Below are 16,586 nucleotides of genomic sequence, written 5' to 3'. Positions count from 1 at the left end.
CAGTGGCATGTGTCAGTCAGGGAATCAGGGAGGTAGAAGAACCGTCCCCATGTGAAAATTAAAGTGAAATGGATTAAGAGGCACCTGGGTAGCCCACCTACATTTGGGATCTGCTCTGTTGCAACTACATTTATGTAGTTGTGCTGGAGTAAGTTTCCTTAATGTAGAACAGGGGTGGGCAAACTATGGCCCGTGGGCTGGATCTGGCTTGTCAGGGCTTTGGATCCAGCCCACAGGATTGCCCCCCGTGGTGCTGCAGACCCTGCGCAGCTCTCAGAAGCGGCTGGCACCACATCCCTGGGGCCCAGGAGGGGCAGAGGGCTCCATGCATTGCCATTGCCTCCAGGCATCACCACCCCCCGCAGCTCCCATTGGCCGGGAATAGGGAACCATGGCCAATGGGAGCTTCGGGGAAGGTACCTGGAGGTGTGGCAAGGGCAGCATGCAGAGCCCTGTGGTGCTGCCCCAGGGGCTGCGCAACCGCTTCCCGAAGTGGCGTGACGTGACGTGGGGCCAGCACAGGCAGGCAGGGAGCCTGCCCTGGCCCTGGTGTGCACTGCTACCACCCCAGAGCTGCTTTAGGTAAGCGGCGCCGGGCTGGATCCCGAACCCCTCCTGTACCCTGCCCCCCAACTCCCTGCCTGTACCTCACACCCCTCTTGCGTCCCAATCCCCTACCCTGAGCCCCCTGCTGCACCCTGCACCCCTCCTCTGCCCCAATCCCTTGCCCTGAGCCCATTCCTGCACACCGCACCCACTTCCACATCCCGCACTCACTCCAGCACCCCAACCCCCTGCCCCGGCCCGGCATACAATTTCCCCACTCAGATGTGGTCCTTGACCCAAAAAGTTTGCCCACCCCTGTTGTAGAAGTTCTTTTGTGTTTCGGTGTGCCCATTGTAAAATGGGGATAACAATACTTTGCCTCCCTCAGAGTGAATTCTGAGGATTAATTAATTCATGTCTGTAAGGTATATTGGATGAATAAAATGTTCAATCGCATGGTTCTGCCAGACTCCTGTAGCAAGATTTTGTTAAAGTGGGGGACTGCTCAGTTTAGAAGAGTAACAATTTGGAGAGCAAAAGGCTAATGGTGTCTGCTAGTAGATGCATTCTGTGTCGTGACTTGAAAAACAAGATCTGAGATTCATTTGAGGAGACACAAGGCAAAGTTCAGCGTTTTCTCTGACCAGTCTCATTAGCTTTGCCTTTTAAAAAAACAAGTTACTTTTCTTCATGAGACTACAAAGGAGCTTTTTCAGGCTGTGTCTTTTCAAGGGGCTAGATCTAGAACTAACTTTATTGATATAAGAAAGGAAGAACAGAAGCTGAATATTATTAGACCAGACTTGATAGTGGTGAGGCCTGAACTTTTGGATTAACCTATGGGCAGTAATGTTGTATCAAGTCTTTTTGAAAAAGCCCTCCAAACACAGTGGTGGATGGAGGGGAAGCAATCCTGTCCTGGCAGGGAGTGGACTAGATGGCCTTGGGGCTTTTTTTCCATTTCAGATTGCCGCGATTTTACTGACTTACTGAACCATCCATTCTCAAGCCTGGTGCCAAACAATTTAGGCAGCTCAGATGCTAACACACTTCCTTTTCTACCATGGGTGGGCCTCTGATACCTATTGGGCAAACTAGGCACTGCTGTTAAGACTTTCAGTAATAATGGTTCTGTGGTTTTCTTCTTTGGAAAAAGGAAAAAAAGGCCAGTATTTAGAGTGACCATATTTCCAAAAAGGAAAAATGGGACATAGTGTGGGGCTGGCTGGCAGAGCTGCTTGCCCAAGCCCTGCCTGCTCCCGACCCCCACCCCCCGCACGGCTGGGATCGCTGCTCAATTGAGCCCTGTCTCCCCCCCTGCCCGAGGCCTGCCTCCCTCCTGAGGGGGGCTGGCATAGCTGCTCGTTCCCCCCGCTCATATTTCTTTGCACCGCACCCCACTTTTTTGACAGAAGTGGGCATTTGTCCTGTTTGCTCGTGCCAACTGATGAAGTTGGCAAGAGAAAATGGGACAAATGCCCACTTTTTCCAAAGAAGTTGGGATGGCTGGGACAGGGCTTAAAAGAGGGACTGTCCTGGCCAAAATGGGACATATGGTCATCCTACCAGTATTTTAAATGGGGAAATCCCTCCTCCTTAGTCACGCAACTCTAATGTCTACCCATCCAAGCTTCACTTAAACACACAGCCTTGCTCCATAGGAAAGAAAAATCCATCCAGCGGGCAGATCAACCATTTAGGTTAGTGCCACTCTGGGGCACACTCCTCAATAGGGTGTGACAGCTAAGCCATATTGTATAACCATTCCTCTTACACTCCTTGCTTGGGCAAATATGAACTTGACACCATCTGGTTTCTCTACTTGCTTTTATGGGAAGCTCCATTTTAATTAGCAAAGATTGTTTAGTGTCTAGTGTAAATGTAGATCCAAGCTGGAGGCTTCCTTAAGAGGCAAGACAGGATCATTTTACTGCAAAGCAGGTTGCTATAAAAATGCAGAACCCAGCCCACTAAAACCTGTTGATTAGGTAGTTCTCAATATGTTTGTTAAACATGAGTTCTCATCAGTGTGCTCAGTCAACTCTTTTTGTGCAAAGTCCAAATCTTGGTTAAGCAGTAGGCATATGAGACCTTATCTCCATGGCTATAGCAGAGTAGTTATTCTGGACAAGCTATGCCTGTAAATTTCCCTGTGTAAACAAGCCCCTAGAGCACAGTGGTTGCAGGGCAGCGGAGGAAGAGGGAAAAGTGGGCAAGCAAGCAGTTGCAAAGAGCTGGGCAGGCACAGGGAACCTGAGCAGTGGCTAAACAGCTGAGTAAAAGAGGCAGAGGCAAAAGGACATTGTTTAAAAATTGGAAGTCAAATCTTACTGAGGAAAATAGAAAGGAGCATAAACTCTGTCAAGTCAATTGTAAAAGTATAATGCAGGCCAAAAAAGAATTTGAAGAGCAAAAGATACAAAAACAATTTTTTAAAAAAATACATCAGAAGCAGGAAGACTACCAAACAATCAGTGGGGCCACTAGGTGATTAAGGTGCTAAAGGAGCACTCAAGGAAGAGAAGGCCATTGTGGAGAAGCTAAATGAATTCTTTGCATTGCTTTTCACTGCAGAGGACGTGGAGGAGATTCCCACACCTGAGCCATTCTTTTTAGGTGATAAATCTCAGGAACTGTCCCAGATTGAGGTGTCAGTAGAAGAGGTTTTGAAACAAATTGATAATTAAACAGTAATAAGTCACTAGGACCAGTTGGCATTCACTCAAGAGTTCTGAAGGAACTCCAATGTGAAATTGAAGAACTAACAACTGTGGTATGTAACCTATCGCTTAAATCAGCCTCTGTAGCAGATGACAGGTTTCAGAGTAACAGCCGTGTTAGTCTGTATTCGCAAAAAGAAAAGGAGTACTTGTGGCACCTTAGAGACTAACCAATTTATTTGAGCATGAGCTTTTGTGGGCTACAGCTCACTTCATCGGATGCATACTGTGGAAACTGCAGAAGACATTATATACACAGAGACCATGAAACAATACCTCCTCCCACCGCACTCTCCTGCTGGTAATAGCTTATCTAAAGTGATCATCAAGGTGGGCCATTTCCAGCACAAATACAGGTTTTCTCACCCCCCCCTCCCCCCCCCTTTTTTTTTAATCACCAGCAGGAGAGTGAGTTTGTGTGTGTGTGTTTTTTTGAAAAAAAAAAGGGGGGGGTGAGAAAACCTGTATTTGTGCTGGAAATGGCCCACCTTGATTTTCATACACATTGTGAGGAGAGTGGTCACTTTGGATAAGCTATTACCAGCAGGAGAGTGAGTTTGTGTGTGTGGTTTCAGAGTAACAGCCGTGTTAGTCTGTATTCACAAAAAGAAAAGGAGTACTTGTGGCACCTTAGAGACTAACCAATTTATTTGAGCATAAGCTTTCATGAGCTACAGCTCACTTCATCGGATGCATACTGTGGAAAGTGTAGATGATCTTTTTATATACACACAAAGCATGAAACAATACCTCCTCCCACCCCACTCTCCTGCTGCTAATAGCTTATCTAAAGTGATCACTCTCCTTACAATGTGTATGATAATCAAGCTGGGCCATTTGCAGCACAAATCCAGGTTTTCTCACCCTCCGCTCCCCCCCCCCCCCCCAACTCACTCTCCTGCTGGTAATAGCCCATCCAAAGTGACCACTCTCTTTACAATGTGCATGATAAACAAGGTGGGCCGTTTCCAGCACAAATCCAGGTTTTCTCACCCCCACCCCCACCCCCACCCCCATACACACACAAATTCACTCTCCTGCTGGTAATAGCTCATCCAAAGTGACCACTCTCCCTACAATGTGCATGATAATCAAGGTGGGCCATTTCCAGCATAAATCCAAGTTTAACCAGAACGTCTGGGGGGGGGGGGGGCGGAAGTAGGAAAAAACAAGGGGAAATAGGCTACCTTGCATAATGACTTAGCCACTCCCAGTCTCTATTTAAGCCTAAATTAATAGTATCCAATTTGCTATTACCAGCAGGAGAGTGGGGTGGGGGGAGGTATTGTTTCATGGTCTCTGTGTATATAATGTCTTCTGCAGTTTCCACAGTATGCATCCGATGAAGTGAGCTGTAGCTCACGAAAGCTTATGCTCAAATAAATTGGTTAGTCTCTAAGGTGCCACAAGTCCTCCTTTTCTTTCTCCAAGCAGGTGTGTAAGCCCTTACTTATCTAAATGGAGACTACAGTGCAGTAAAGTATCAGACACTAATACTGCCGCTGTTTCTAAATACAACAGTTGTCGCCTTCTCCTCGGGGAGGTGGGAAGTTGCGTGTTGCTTTACAGAGCCAAGTTTCTTCATTGCACTTCCCTCCCCTTCTCCCTTTGTGCAGCTTCTTTGGCTGGCCTGACTCTCTGCCAATTCCTGACACCTCTGGAGCACACAGCTGGGACTGCTCCTGGAGCATTTTGCCAGTTTCCTTCAGAGGCAATGGTGGAGATGCTGGAGCTGCCCTCCCGCAGCAGGCAGAATACGCTCCATGCTTGTGAGGCAGCTGGAACTACAAAGAAGTCTGTGCGGAGCTAAAGGGGGCTCTGGCATTGAACTTTTCCAGGCTCTATGTGTAAGCAGCACCACATGGCCCTGCCATCTTCTAGTTTTTAAGTTCTGGACCGTTCCTGCAGAACAGACTTCATTACAAGATCTTCCTGGCAGTTCTGCCAACCTTATTCCTACCCAATGGCTCCTTAATGTCTGTGCTCTCTGTCAAAAGAGAGAGGTTGACTCATTTACATTTGGTCTTTTAAAATTGAGACCCTGGCGCAACGGAGGTGTCCTCACCACTAACGATACTGATCCTAAAAGTTTGAGGCCCAATTCACTATTGTGCTGCACCTTGTATAGTAACTTGCATCAGCACAAGGTGAGAAATGTTACTATCTCAGAATGGCTGTGATTTCACATCCACTTAGCACTAGTGTATGTGACTACACAAGGTGCAAGGCTTGGTGAATTGGACCAAAGTTTTCTGTCTATCCAACATTGCAATTTTTTTTTAAAAAAGCTTTTAAATAAAGAAGAGGAGGACTTGTGGCACCTTAGAGACTAACCAATTTATTTGAGCATAAGCTTTCGTGAGCTACAGCTCACTTCATCGGATGAATTGACTAACACGGCTGCTACTCTGAAACCTTTTAAATAAAGTTATGCCCATCCACACAACATTGTTAGCTCAAATAGTTGGTTTATTAAAAAGATGTTTCTGTATCATAGATGAGGCTTTCCACAGCAGGCTACAATACTCAAACTATAAATAACACTGCTGAGTGCATACAGAGGGCTCAGTGGTGCTCACCCCAGCTCGAAACATCAGTGCAGCTTGTTTTCTACACATTACAATGGTCACCTGGAATTAAAGTAAGCCAAAGACCAGGATAGTGTAACATTGAGACCCTGGCAAAGGGAGGAGGATAGCTCAGTGCTTTGAGCGTTGGCCTGCTAAAGTCAGGGTTGTGAGTTCAATCCCTGAGGGGGCCATTTAGGGATCTGGGGCAAAAATTGGGGATTGGTTCTGCTTTGAGCAGGGGGTTGGACTAGATGACCTCCTGAGGTCCCTTCCAACCCTATTTTTTTCAGCACAGTCCGACATCTAAGTTGCTTTTCTGGGGTGAGACTGTGTTGGATCAAACCATGTTTTTGGTTTCTTTCCTTTCCAAACACAATTCCCTGCCAGCACATACCTAAAGTCCTGAGGCATCTAAATAGAGTAAATGTTTATAGAGTGAGCTGTATGTTCTTGTGAAACTAACCAGAAGGCTCATTTTTGTCATCAGCGACTTTTAAAGAAACAGCAGCTTAGTGTTTGTGATGGTCTCTTCTTCCTTTATCAAAACTGCCAGCATTACTGCATTAGTGCCTTCACTTTCTAGCGTGCTAACAAGCCCCTCCCCCCTTTTAAAGACATTTTTATGCCAGTCTACCTCCCTGTTAGGATATAGATATTCAGGCCTGTCTGTAAAGGCCTATACTCTAAGAATTTAGGTGTATTCTTATCACTTTGCTAGTTATAGAGGTTATAAAAGAAAGAGTCAAAATCACTGTCTGCCGGTGTAAGGGCCTTCTATTACTGTGACAGTCTCAGACCCTGGTTTTAGGCTAAGGCCTTTGGCTAAGCAGCAGAGGCAGCCATAAGCTGGGAAGTGAATGGTCACATCCTCACATTCCAAACTGGTCACATTGAAATAACAGGTTTCAGAGTAACAGCCGTGTTAGTCTGTATTCGCAAAAAGAAAAGGAGTACTTGTGGCACCTTAGAGACTAACCAATTTATTTGAGCATAAGCTTTCGTGAGCTACAGCTCACTTCATCATCCGATGAAGTGAGCTGTAGCTCACGAAAGCTTATGCTCAAATAAATTGGTTAGTCTCTAAGGTGCCACAAGTACTCCTTTTCTTTTTACATTGAAATAAGATGCTATTGGGATGTTAGGAAGACAATCCTGTCCTGAAAATGCCTATCGCCTCCAGAGAAAGGGAAGTGCCTAGAAGTTGTAAAATAAAACTTAGTTTGATAGCATCCTGTCTGGCAAGAACTCACTTATCAATAGCTAGGTTGTGAAATCCGCATTTCTTTGTTGTTCTATCACTGTAGTCCCCATTTCCCTGTTGTTTGTCTGAATAATCTGTCTGGTTCTGTGATTGTTTCTGTCTGCTGTATAATTAATTTTGCGGGTGTAAACCAATTAAGGTGGTGGGATATAATTGGTTAAATAATCATGTTACAATATGTTAGGATTGGTTAATTAAATTTCAGTAAAATGATTGGTTAAGGTAGCAGGTTTGTAGAAATTTTGGTGGTGCTCAGAATCCTCCCCAACTCTGCCCCCCACCTGCCTAAGGCTCTGGGAGGGAGTTCGGGTGGGGGGAGGAGGTCTGGGGTGCAGGTCCTGGGAGGGAGTTTGGGTGGGGATTGGGGTGCCGGCTCTGGGAGGGAGTTTGGGTGGGGGAGAGGGTCTGGGGTGTAGACTCTGGGATGGAGTTTGGGTGCTGGGTACAGGCTCCGGGCTGGGGTGTGGGGTGCGGCTTCTGGGCTGGGAGTGGAGGTGTACGAGGGGGTGAGGGATTCAGGCTCTGGGAGGGAGTTTGTGGGTGGGAGGGCGTTTGGGGGTGGGAGGGGTGTGTGGGAAGGGGCAGGGAGTTTGGGGATAGGAGGGAGTGCAGGGGTGAGGGCTGTGGAGTGGGGCTGGGGATGAGGGGCTCATGATGCAGGAGGGGGCTCAGGGCTGGGGCAGAGGGTAGGAGTGTGGGGGGGATGAGGGCTTTGGCTGGGGCTGGAGATGAGGGAGGAGCTCAGGGCTAGGGCAGGAGTGTGGGGGGATCAGTGCTCTGGCTGGGGCTGGGGATGAGGGGTTTGGGGTGTTGGAGAGGCTCAGGGCTAGGGCAGTAGGGCAGGGTTAGGGCAGCCTGCCCTACCACTAGTAGTTGGGGGGCACTAGGACCCTGTGGGAGCAGTTGATGCTGGGAGCCAGCAGAGCAGAGTAAATGTGAGCTGAGCTGGAAGCTCCGGGGGAGGCGAGCGGGGCCAGCAAGTGGGGCCAGGGACACTCGGGGGAAGCGCATGGCGGCAGCAGGTGGGGCCGGGGGAGAGACCCGGCCCCAAACATTGGTGGAGCCGGGCCCCCAGGCCCTGAATATTGCTGGAGCCTGGGCACTACTGGCCAATACAACTCCCCCCACTCCCCCCCGGTTAAGGTATAGCTAAGCAGAACTCCAGTTTTTATAGTCTGCAGTGAATCAGGAAGTGAGGGGGGAATGGGGGTGGGGAAATTGGAATCATGTTTGGCTAAGCGGGGGGAATGGGAACAGGATGGATCTGTGGTGTCAGAGCTGGGAAGGGGGATACTAAGGAAGGAAACTGGAATCATACTTGCTGGAAGTTCACCCCAATAAACATTGAATTGTTTGCACCTTTGGACTTCTGGTACTGTTGCTCTTTGTTCATGCGAGAAGGACCAGGAAAGTAAGTTGGTGAAGGAATAAGCCCCCTAACCCCCCCCCCCCCAGCCTTTTTTGCTCAATTGTGCCAGTGTTTAATTCTCTGCTTGAACAGATGTTTAACCCACTGGGAGCTAGCAGGCATTTCAGATCAAATTTTGCCTTCTCACAAACTACAAGCAACTTCCATTGACTGAAGTGGGCATTGCCAATGTGTGTTGTTCATAATACACTTCAAACCCAAACTAGTACCTTTGTTTATTGCAGTAACACATTGTAAAATGGGCAACAAAAATGAAATATGCCTTAACAGTTTAACCAAATGCTCACTAGTATTGTGGAAAAGATGCTCCTTAGGATCCAGAAACTTACTTTGCTATGTAGAATGGTCCCTATGGGCAGCACCGGAGAAGATTATTTACTCTTTCCTTCTCATTGCAGCTGGCTAGAAGGGCTGTGTTAGGGAATTTAAAGCGCAATATACCGGTCCCTGCTTAGAAGGATGGGGATCCTCAGGACCAGTCTTGCATGAAGACAGTCCTACTAGGGGAGAATTCAGAGGTACCAAGAAAATGAAGCTCAAGATTAAATGAATACCCAGCTCCCATCAGACAGGAACATCTCACAAAATTTCTCTTTAAATAATGTAGTACTTCTGTAACCTGTTGCATCTTTCATGTACTGTATACTGGCCAATGCCTGGCTTTTCAGGAAGACCGTATGTGCTGTGGTCACATTAAGACTGACAGTGTGTGCAAATACACAAGTAGGTATATGGAATGCCTGTGGCTCTCTGCCCTCAGATTCAGGCACCAATATTTTCACCATACTCATTAGTAAAAAATTAAGGCTACACTTGTTTTACAGATTGGGAAACAGGCAGAGAAATGAACAAATTTGAAAGCTTATGCTCTAATAAATTGGTTAGTCTCTAAGGTGCCACAAGTACTCCTTTTCTTTTTGCGAATACAGACTAACACGGTTGTTACTCTGAAATTTGCTTTAAAGGCACAGATAGAGCCCATGTTAGCCGTGGGAGGAATTTTTTCATGTTTAGAGAGCTCTATGTTCTAAGAGTAAGCTAATCTGGATATGTCTAATATGCTAGTTTAGTTTAATATAGTGACCAGACTGGAAACTTTTAACTGAAGGTGTTTTAGGAAGAATTACTTGCAAAACCAGCTCTGTGCTTAAGACACCAAACCAGGAACAAACAGTAACTAATCATGTCCAAGTGGTCTTTGAACAGAGGCCTGACTCTTGCATCAAATCTCACTCCCAGTGGTAGACTTATGGAACAGTTCAAAAAACTAAAAGGCCCTATTTCTATCACAGCTTATTTCTTTAAATCAGAGTAACCAAAAATGATGTTTTAACTCTATATTTATTAAATGTAGCCAGTCCTCTTTACTATGTGGTTGGTTTAATCTGTATGGTATTCAAGAAATTTAAATATAAATCCACTTTAAAGTTTTGGTGCAGCACTGATTTAATTGGAAGGTTTTTTTTAGTCCAGATACATTTTCACATGATTCTAGATGAGCCAGGTCATATTTTAAATGCATTTTTAAATATCCTACAGAAAAATATGGCTAAAATAAAGCCAAAGTTAGTGTGGTTCTGCTATCTAAAGCAGCTATAACATCTTAATAGGTCTGCCCTTTGCCTGATCATTCACGTATGGAGGTGTTTGGAAAAATGTCTAGGAATTTGAAAGTGATGAAAAATGGGCAGTTTTCTACAGAAATTTTTCTTTAAAAAAAAAAAAAAAAGAGTCAGCTCTACAACCTTTCACTTCAAGCCTCTCAGGAAGGAACTTTTTTTTTTTTAAAGTATATAAATAGTGCTTAACAGAAAGGAGCTTTAAAGTAATCAATTCATAGAGTAGCTTGGTTAACCAACACTATTTTAACCACTCTAATCCAGTCTTTGTCAAATCACTCAGTCATTCAGAGATGGCTTTTTATTAGAGATTGGCTTGAACCAGCTTTCCCAGACCTTGAACATTCCCAACCTTTTTATACATCTAGCAAGTGGCTGGCATGGACCAGCTTCCATTGCAGCTCAGTATATTTGTCGGACGAGAAGCCAGCCCCCTACCTTAATACAACCATCTGTGCTGATGAAAGCTGCATAGTTTTTTTTTTTTTGGTTAGTGGTGTATTGAATGTTAGCTGCTAAATGTTTTTCAAAAACTCTATCATCCAACAACAGAAGAATTTGTCTCCTCTCTGTATCTGCAGTACTACTGTCAGTCAGCATATTAAAACATTTTTTCCAGAAGCAACTTAAGTTCCATGGTTATGTACAATGAACAGTAAGTAAGTCACAGAAATGAAGTTCTTGGTAAGGGCCAGTATTGTATGCAACACTGTCTTTGTTTCTATAACTGTCAAGATTTATTGTAAATATTTGCTGTGTTTGAAGTCTTTTTTCCTTAAATGTAAGAAATATATACTGTACAGTACTAAGATTTTCCCCTCAATGTTTCCATATTTCCTACGTACAGATAGGAGTTACTTTCTTAAAGCAACATAAGGATCAGTGCAGATCTGTTTTTTATGCTGTAGGGTATCCCCCAACCCCCTGAGTGAGTCACCTCTTAGAATTCTTACAATATGCACTGCAAATACTTAATACCTGTGGAGTTTGTACTACTGTGCGTAGTCCCCTTGAAAGCACGAAAGGTGTTTGCAGGATCAAGCCCTTCCTTTGATATCAAAAGGATGTAGGTAAAGATGCAATTCTCTGAAATTTAAGATACCTGTTCTGCCCATCATGAGATCATGGGACACCTCTCTCTATTCAGTTTAGATAAGCTCTTTTACATATTGATCTAAAAACTGTGATCTAAGATAGTGTTGTGCAAAAATGCAGTCTCTCAGACAACAAGAGCCAATTCAACTGTATTCCATCTGTGAAAGATTATTTTAACTTTCATACAAACTGAAAATAATGATCCCCATCAATGAAAACATCTGGGTACAATAGAGGGAAAACTACTGAGGCCCAATAAATACATTATATATGCTTAAAAAAGCAGTTCATGAGATCTGCCATCAGATCTAAGTGCACATAACTGTTTTTTTGCATTTGTTTTTGTGATGTTTAAGTGGTCTAAAAGCTATTTTAGTTCTTTAACAATGAATAATTTTAATACATAAAGAAAACTAACATATCTCCAAGACTAATAATCTGAAAAGCCACTATTGACATGGGCTGTATTTCCTGTATTCATAAACAAGTATATGTGTTTGGATAAGGAAGAGAGGCCTTTTTCTGATCCCCTTTAATGATTGTTGAAAGCTCATGCACAATTAGCAGCAGCTGACTTTAAATTGATTTGCTCCCCATCCCCAAGGGGTTTTAGCAAAAATCACTTGGCAGTGTTATGGTTTGACTAGAGTTATGCATGTAAAAAAATAAAAATTAAAAAAGTTCCTTGAAAGTTTAAAAAGAAATTGGTCCCCAGAAGAAAGGACAGTCCGAGAGCTTATAGTTAACGAATCCATAACCATGATTTATTTTCATTTTGAAAGTTGGTTGAGCTGGGAAAAAAGGATTCACACATACACCTCACAGAAGGAAAATCTTGCCCTGATTTTTTTTTAAAATCACTATATAATGAAGATGTTTCATATAAAACCTTTCACTCTTTACAATGACAATATCAGATAATTTTCCTTTTTACCATCATATACACAACATTTAAATATTATGAATAGACAAAATCTATTTTATAAATACTTTAGATCAAAGTAAGTTATAATATCACAGTTGAGAGCCACATCTGTACAAAATGTAAGCAACATATATAAAATGATTAAGAAAGAAGTGCAAAGTAGAACAGTTGCAAGAGCTTCCACTTTTTACAGTATTTATGGTTCAAGTGGGAACAGCTAGGAGAGATACATGAGCCCAGAGTGATAACTAACGATTTTGAAGAAACAGTATGGGATGTTACACACTCAATGGCAAAACAAATTATTCTATTATTTTGCCTCCTTCCCACTTCAGCACCTCTACGGTTTCCAGTTTTTAAAACAAAAATTTTCACAAACAGAAAGACAAAATTCTATCTCAAGTATTTTCTCCTCTTTTAACAAGTTTAATGAACAAAAATCCCTAACCAGAGACCAAGCTCATCAAGCGTAGGTAAAAGAAGAATATGGGAAATGCTTGGCTTCCACCTGTGGCTTGTTTTGACTGACATATTTAAAAAGGTGAACAGTAATACTTTTTAATAACTTAATACAAAATGGTTTAGGCCCTGATCCTGTAAATTCTTACATGTGTTTAGCTTTACTCATAAGAGTAGTGCTACACATGTAACTAAGCATTTGGAGGATCAGGGCCTAATATTTCAAAGCAATAACAGAATGTTGACTTTAAAGGCTCATGGCTGTTTAAAGACAAAAATGATCTGAATGTCAGTTCTGCCTTTACTTGTCTAAGACCTCAGTTCTATATGCTAGCTGGTGACCTCATTAACAAGCAACAGTTCTTGCAGTGGGAGTCTTTTTTTTTAAAATCTTTGTGTCAAAGTTGAAAATGCTGTTTTGAATTAAAAAAAAAACAAGCCATCTTGGCAAGTATAAAAAAAATCTCAGAACATTTAAAGTCTACTGGAGATAAGTTGTTCATAGAACACTCATGAAGAATAAAATTCTGATTAGTTTGATCTTTAAAAAGCCTTTCAGTTCACCCTTATTATTTCAGTAAGTATTTTATATTCCTTTTTAGGCACTGAAAATATTCACAGTATAACTGATGTGCAGAAGATTCAGTCTACTGTCAGTGCCATGTAATTCTGTGGCCTTGAACAAATTCTGTAGTATGGACTGTTAATCAATGGGCCCAATTCTTGGATCTTGTCGACCTGCGCTTGATGCAGGACATAACTGGGGTAGGATGTGAAGAGGTGGTATTTGAAGCTAACCTTCTGGCTCACAGCTTCTGAATACAAAGGGGCCATAGTAGAATCTAGAACTGGGCTTAAATGCAGTGCAACAACCTCAGATTTCTTTCCCTCTTCCATGAACTCAAATTATAAAAGGCGCTTTATGCATCTGTACTGGCCTTTTAGGTAACATTGATAAACAGATCAGTGTCAAGTTAAACTATTCATTTTCATTTAATCTAGGACAGGACCTGAGATAAGACATTAAACCAATACTTTTGCAAAAGCTGCAATGCTTTGTATTTAACGTTTTCCTACTTCATCTTCACTTTTTGCATTACAAAGTGCAAACCTTAAATACGTTTATTTTTTCCCCTCACCAAGTACCTTTCTCTGATGCAGGAATGGTCAGATTTCCCTTTTAACTCATTTTCATATTTGTAAGGGGAACTGGAGAAAAACAGGTGGGAAAGCAGTTGGAATATAGAAGCAACAGTGGAAATCAGGTTATCAAGTCACATTCCTTCACATGATCACATCCAGCTCCAAGGTGGAAGTGATCAAATGAAACAGTTTGAAGTGGATAAGTGTTTTCTGCGAGCAGCTAGAAAGTTTGGTTCCATAAGCAAAGTGTTTTTTCCCCATAGGACCCGACTTTACAGGTTAGGGAGGTCTTCATTGATTTAGTGTACTGTCTGAACTACCTGTTGTATCTTCAGTACACAAGCATGTCCAATATTCTGAGGCTTGAGTTCTGTCCTGTAGGGTCTGAGAAGGAACTTTCTGCACAACTTTCTAGTCAATGTAGCTCAGAAGTTTATTTGCCTCCATACATTCGCTCGATATCATTGAGGTAATGGTTCTTTAATTCCTTCCTTTTCAATTTGAAAGCATCAGTTACTAGACCAGTCTCTGGGGTCCATGGTTCAGGGCTTAACCGTACTTTGATTGGTGTTTCAAATCTCTCTAATTTCACTGCAGGGATAATAAAAAGAAAAACACATTTATGATTACATTCACAGATAAAACACTGATTCATACAACTTCATACATACAACAGGAATAGGATTTATATTCAATAGTCTGCTGTACTATAGTGGAATAACTTCATATCAATACAGTCACAGAAGCGACACACTGAAGAAAGAAAATGCAAACTTATGGCTGTAATACTTAGTATTTGCTATTATTCTAGTAACACATGCCATAGCATTTATCTTTAGTACAGCTCCAGTGGATTGGCACTGTAAATAAAAAAGTGCCAAACAAATGAGGATCACAGAATAAAATCTCAAAGCAGTAACGAAGTTGCACACTAAATGAAAAGTGCAAAACAAATGAGTCCCTACCTCAAAAGAGACTGCAATCTAGGCACAATAGGGTATAAAAAAAAATGTGGCTGTAGCATGCATCAGGAAGGTAGCTGTGAGCAAGGATTACATGATCAGGCGCATGATTACTGTTATTCACAGTAGCAATTAAAGAAGGATGAAACGGATTGTACTCATACCATGTGATAGGATATGATGATCCACCCAAGTTATATAATTATTTTTATTTACTGTGCATTTTTGTAGAATATTTTAGTAGAACACAGTTGACAACTTTTAAAAGTGTGTGCGCACACAAATTCAAAATAGAGTATAAGCTACGGATGTGTGCATATACACATGTGCACTCCCACATTATAGACAACACTGCGTTCACACTTTTGAAAATCTGACCCCTCTGCATGTTATGACTAAACATGTTTAGGGGACATACTTGTTTCCAATGTACAGTCCATGCACAAAGATGCTAATTCATCTGTTGGTTGTGTGTCTTTTAAAAATATTCAGGGGGGGAGGAGACACAAATTACCAGCATAGACTAAATGGGGTAAGTAAGTTGTTAATCAGAAGAGTTCCAAATAAGCAAACATACAAAGTGAGCAAGCATTTCCTTATTTTTGTTAGTGTCATTTAAAAGTCCTCATGGCCCTTAAAAAAAGTCAGTTCCTTCAAATAAGAAATCCTTGCTTGCAGCCAACAGTGACCAATTATGAACCCTTGAAAGTGAATCAATGGAAATGCTGAAAGTATTTAACATTTTTAGATTATGTACTCTTGGGGGGGGGGAAGGGAACGGTCTTATTCTGTGTTTATACAGGGCCTAGCATAATAGGGCTCCAATCACAGGTAGCCTTTAGGCACTATCATAACATAATTAACCATAATAACAAAACACTAAACAAGGATATTGGCTTCATAATATTAATACTTCAGCAAAACAGAGTAAAATGAAAATGAAATAAAGCCACCACCCCCAATTAGAAACTGAATTTCCAAAACAGGCTATCACAAGTACAACCAGTAGATGGCAGCAAATGTACAATTACTAGAATCAGTGGCAACAAAGAATAGCTCCTGCTGTATGACCTAGCTTTAACTTTAGACTGTTGTTGCAATATAGTTTTGTTTTCGTTTAGATATATGCCTTTTTGTGATTGAACTACAGAATGTTCATCTTGGAATCACTTTTTAGCAGATTTGTTTAATGTTCCCTTGGAATGAAGGCCAAAAGGAAAGATCTTGGCCTTAGTTCTATCTAAAACATTAGTGCTGTCAAGGATTTTTCTCTATAAGCCAAGCTCTTAGAGGAACAAGAATAAAAAAAGTTATGTGGAAAACATTTTATGATTTACATGCAACACAATAATAGAGTTAAGTTTTTCCACCAGTTCAATGGGACACATGGAAATTTAACAAAACAACTCATGCAAAAGCTGCCTACCATCCTCTCAGAATTGTACTGTAAATGTTATTTAACCTATTGTCCTGATGAGAATCAGTCTATTTTAATCTTGTAGGAATAAGTGATGGAAGAGTATGTAACGTGTACTCTATCAGTACAGTTATTGCCAAAATAAGTGAAATTGAGATAAAACCCAATACCATCTTTAGTGTTTCTGTTCGGCCATAAACTCTCAATTAATTTTCCTTGTTCCTTGAAAAGTCACCCTACGTTTCTTTGGCCTCGTAGGCTATGTTAGAGAGCAGCCAGACCAGCTTTTGGCCATTCATCCAGCACTACAACAAGGATTAGCAGAATGTTTTAAAACCAGCTGTATCATTCATGTAACACTTACTGGACTGGATTCCCACAGTGTCCTACTTTAGGAACAAGAAAATTGCCTGAAAGTGTGCTCCTCTACTCATTCAGAT

At 42.2% G+C, this 16,586-nt stretch overlaps 1 protein-coding gene and 1 long non-coding RNA gene across 16 annotated transcripts in view; one reads left to right on the top strand and one right to left on the bottom strand.

The window, feature by feature from the left end:
* Positions 1–77: 77 nt before the first annotated feature.
* Positions 78–6,763, top strand: LOC140917752 (uncharacterized). Its single transcript, XR_012160972.2, has 2 exons — positions 78–582; positions 4,883–6,763. It is a non-coding gene; the product is annotated as an uncharacterized LOC140917752 (long non-coding RNA).
* A 5,219-nt stretch (positions 6,764–11,982) lies between these two features.
* Positions 11,983–16,586, bottom strand: part of ACSL4 (acyl-CoA synthetase long chain family member 4) — a 48,324-nt gene continuing 43,720 nt past the window's right edge. For all 15 annotated transcript variants that reach the window (XM_073361213.2, XM_073361218.2, XM_073361221.2 and 12 more), the window contains one exon: positions 11,983–14,358. In XM_073361213.2, the coding sequence (XP_073217314.2) occupies positions 14,201–14,358 (158 nt within the window). In that variant the 3' untranslated portion in view covers positions 11,983–14,200. The remainder of the gene's footprint in view (positions 14,359–16,586) is intronic.

Source organism: Lepidochelys kempii, chromosome 9 (genome assembly GCF_965140285.1).
Source record: "Lepidochelys kempii isolate rLepKem1 chromosome 9, rLepKem1.hap1, whole genome shotgun sequence".
NCBI lineage: Eukaryota > Metazoa > Chordata > Testudines > Cheloniidae > Lepidochelys > Lepidochelys kempii.
The sequence above is the reverse complement of the archived record's forward strand: the minus strand, read 5'-3'. Positions and strand labels throughout refer to the sequence as shown.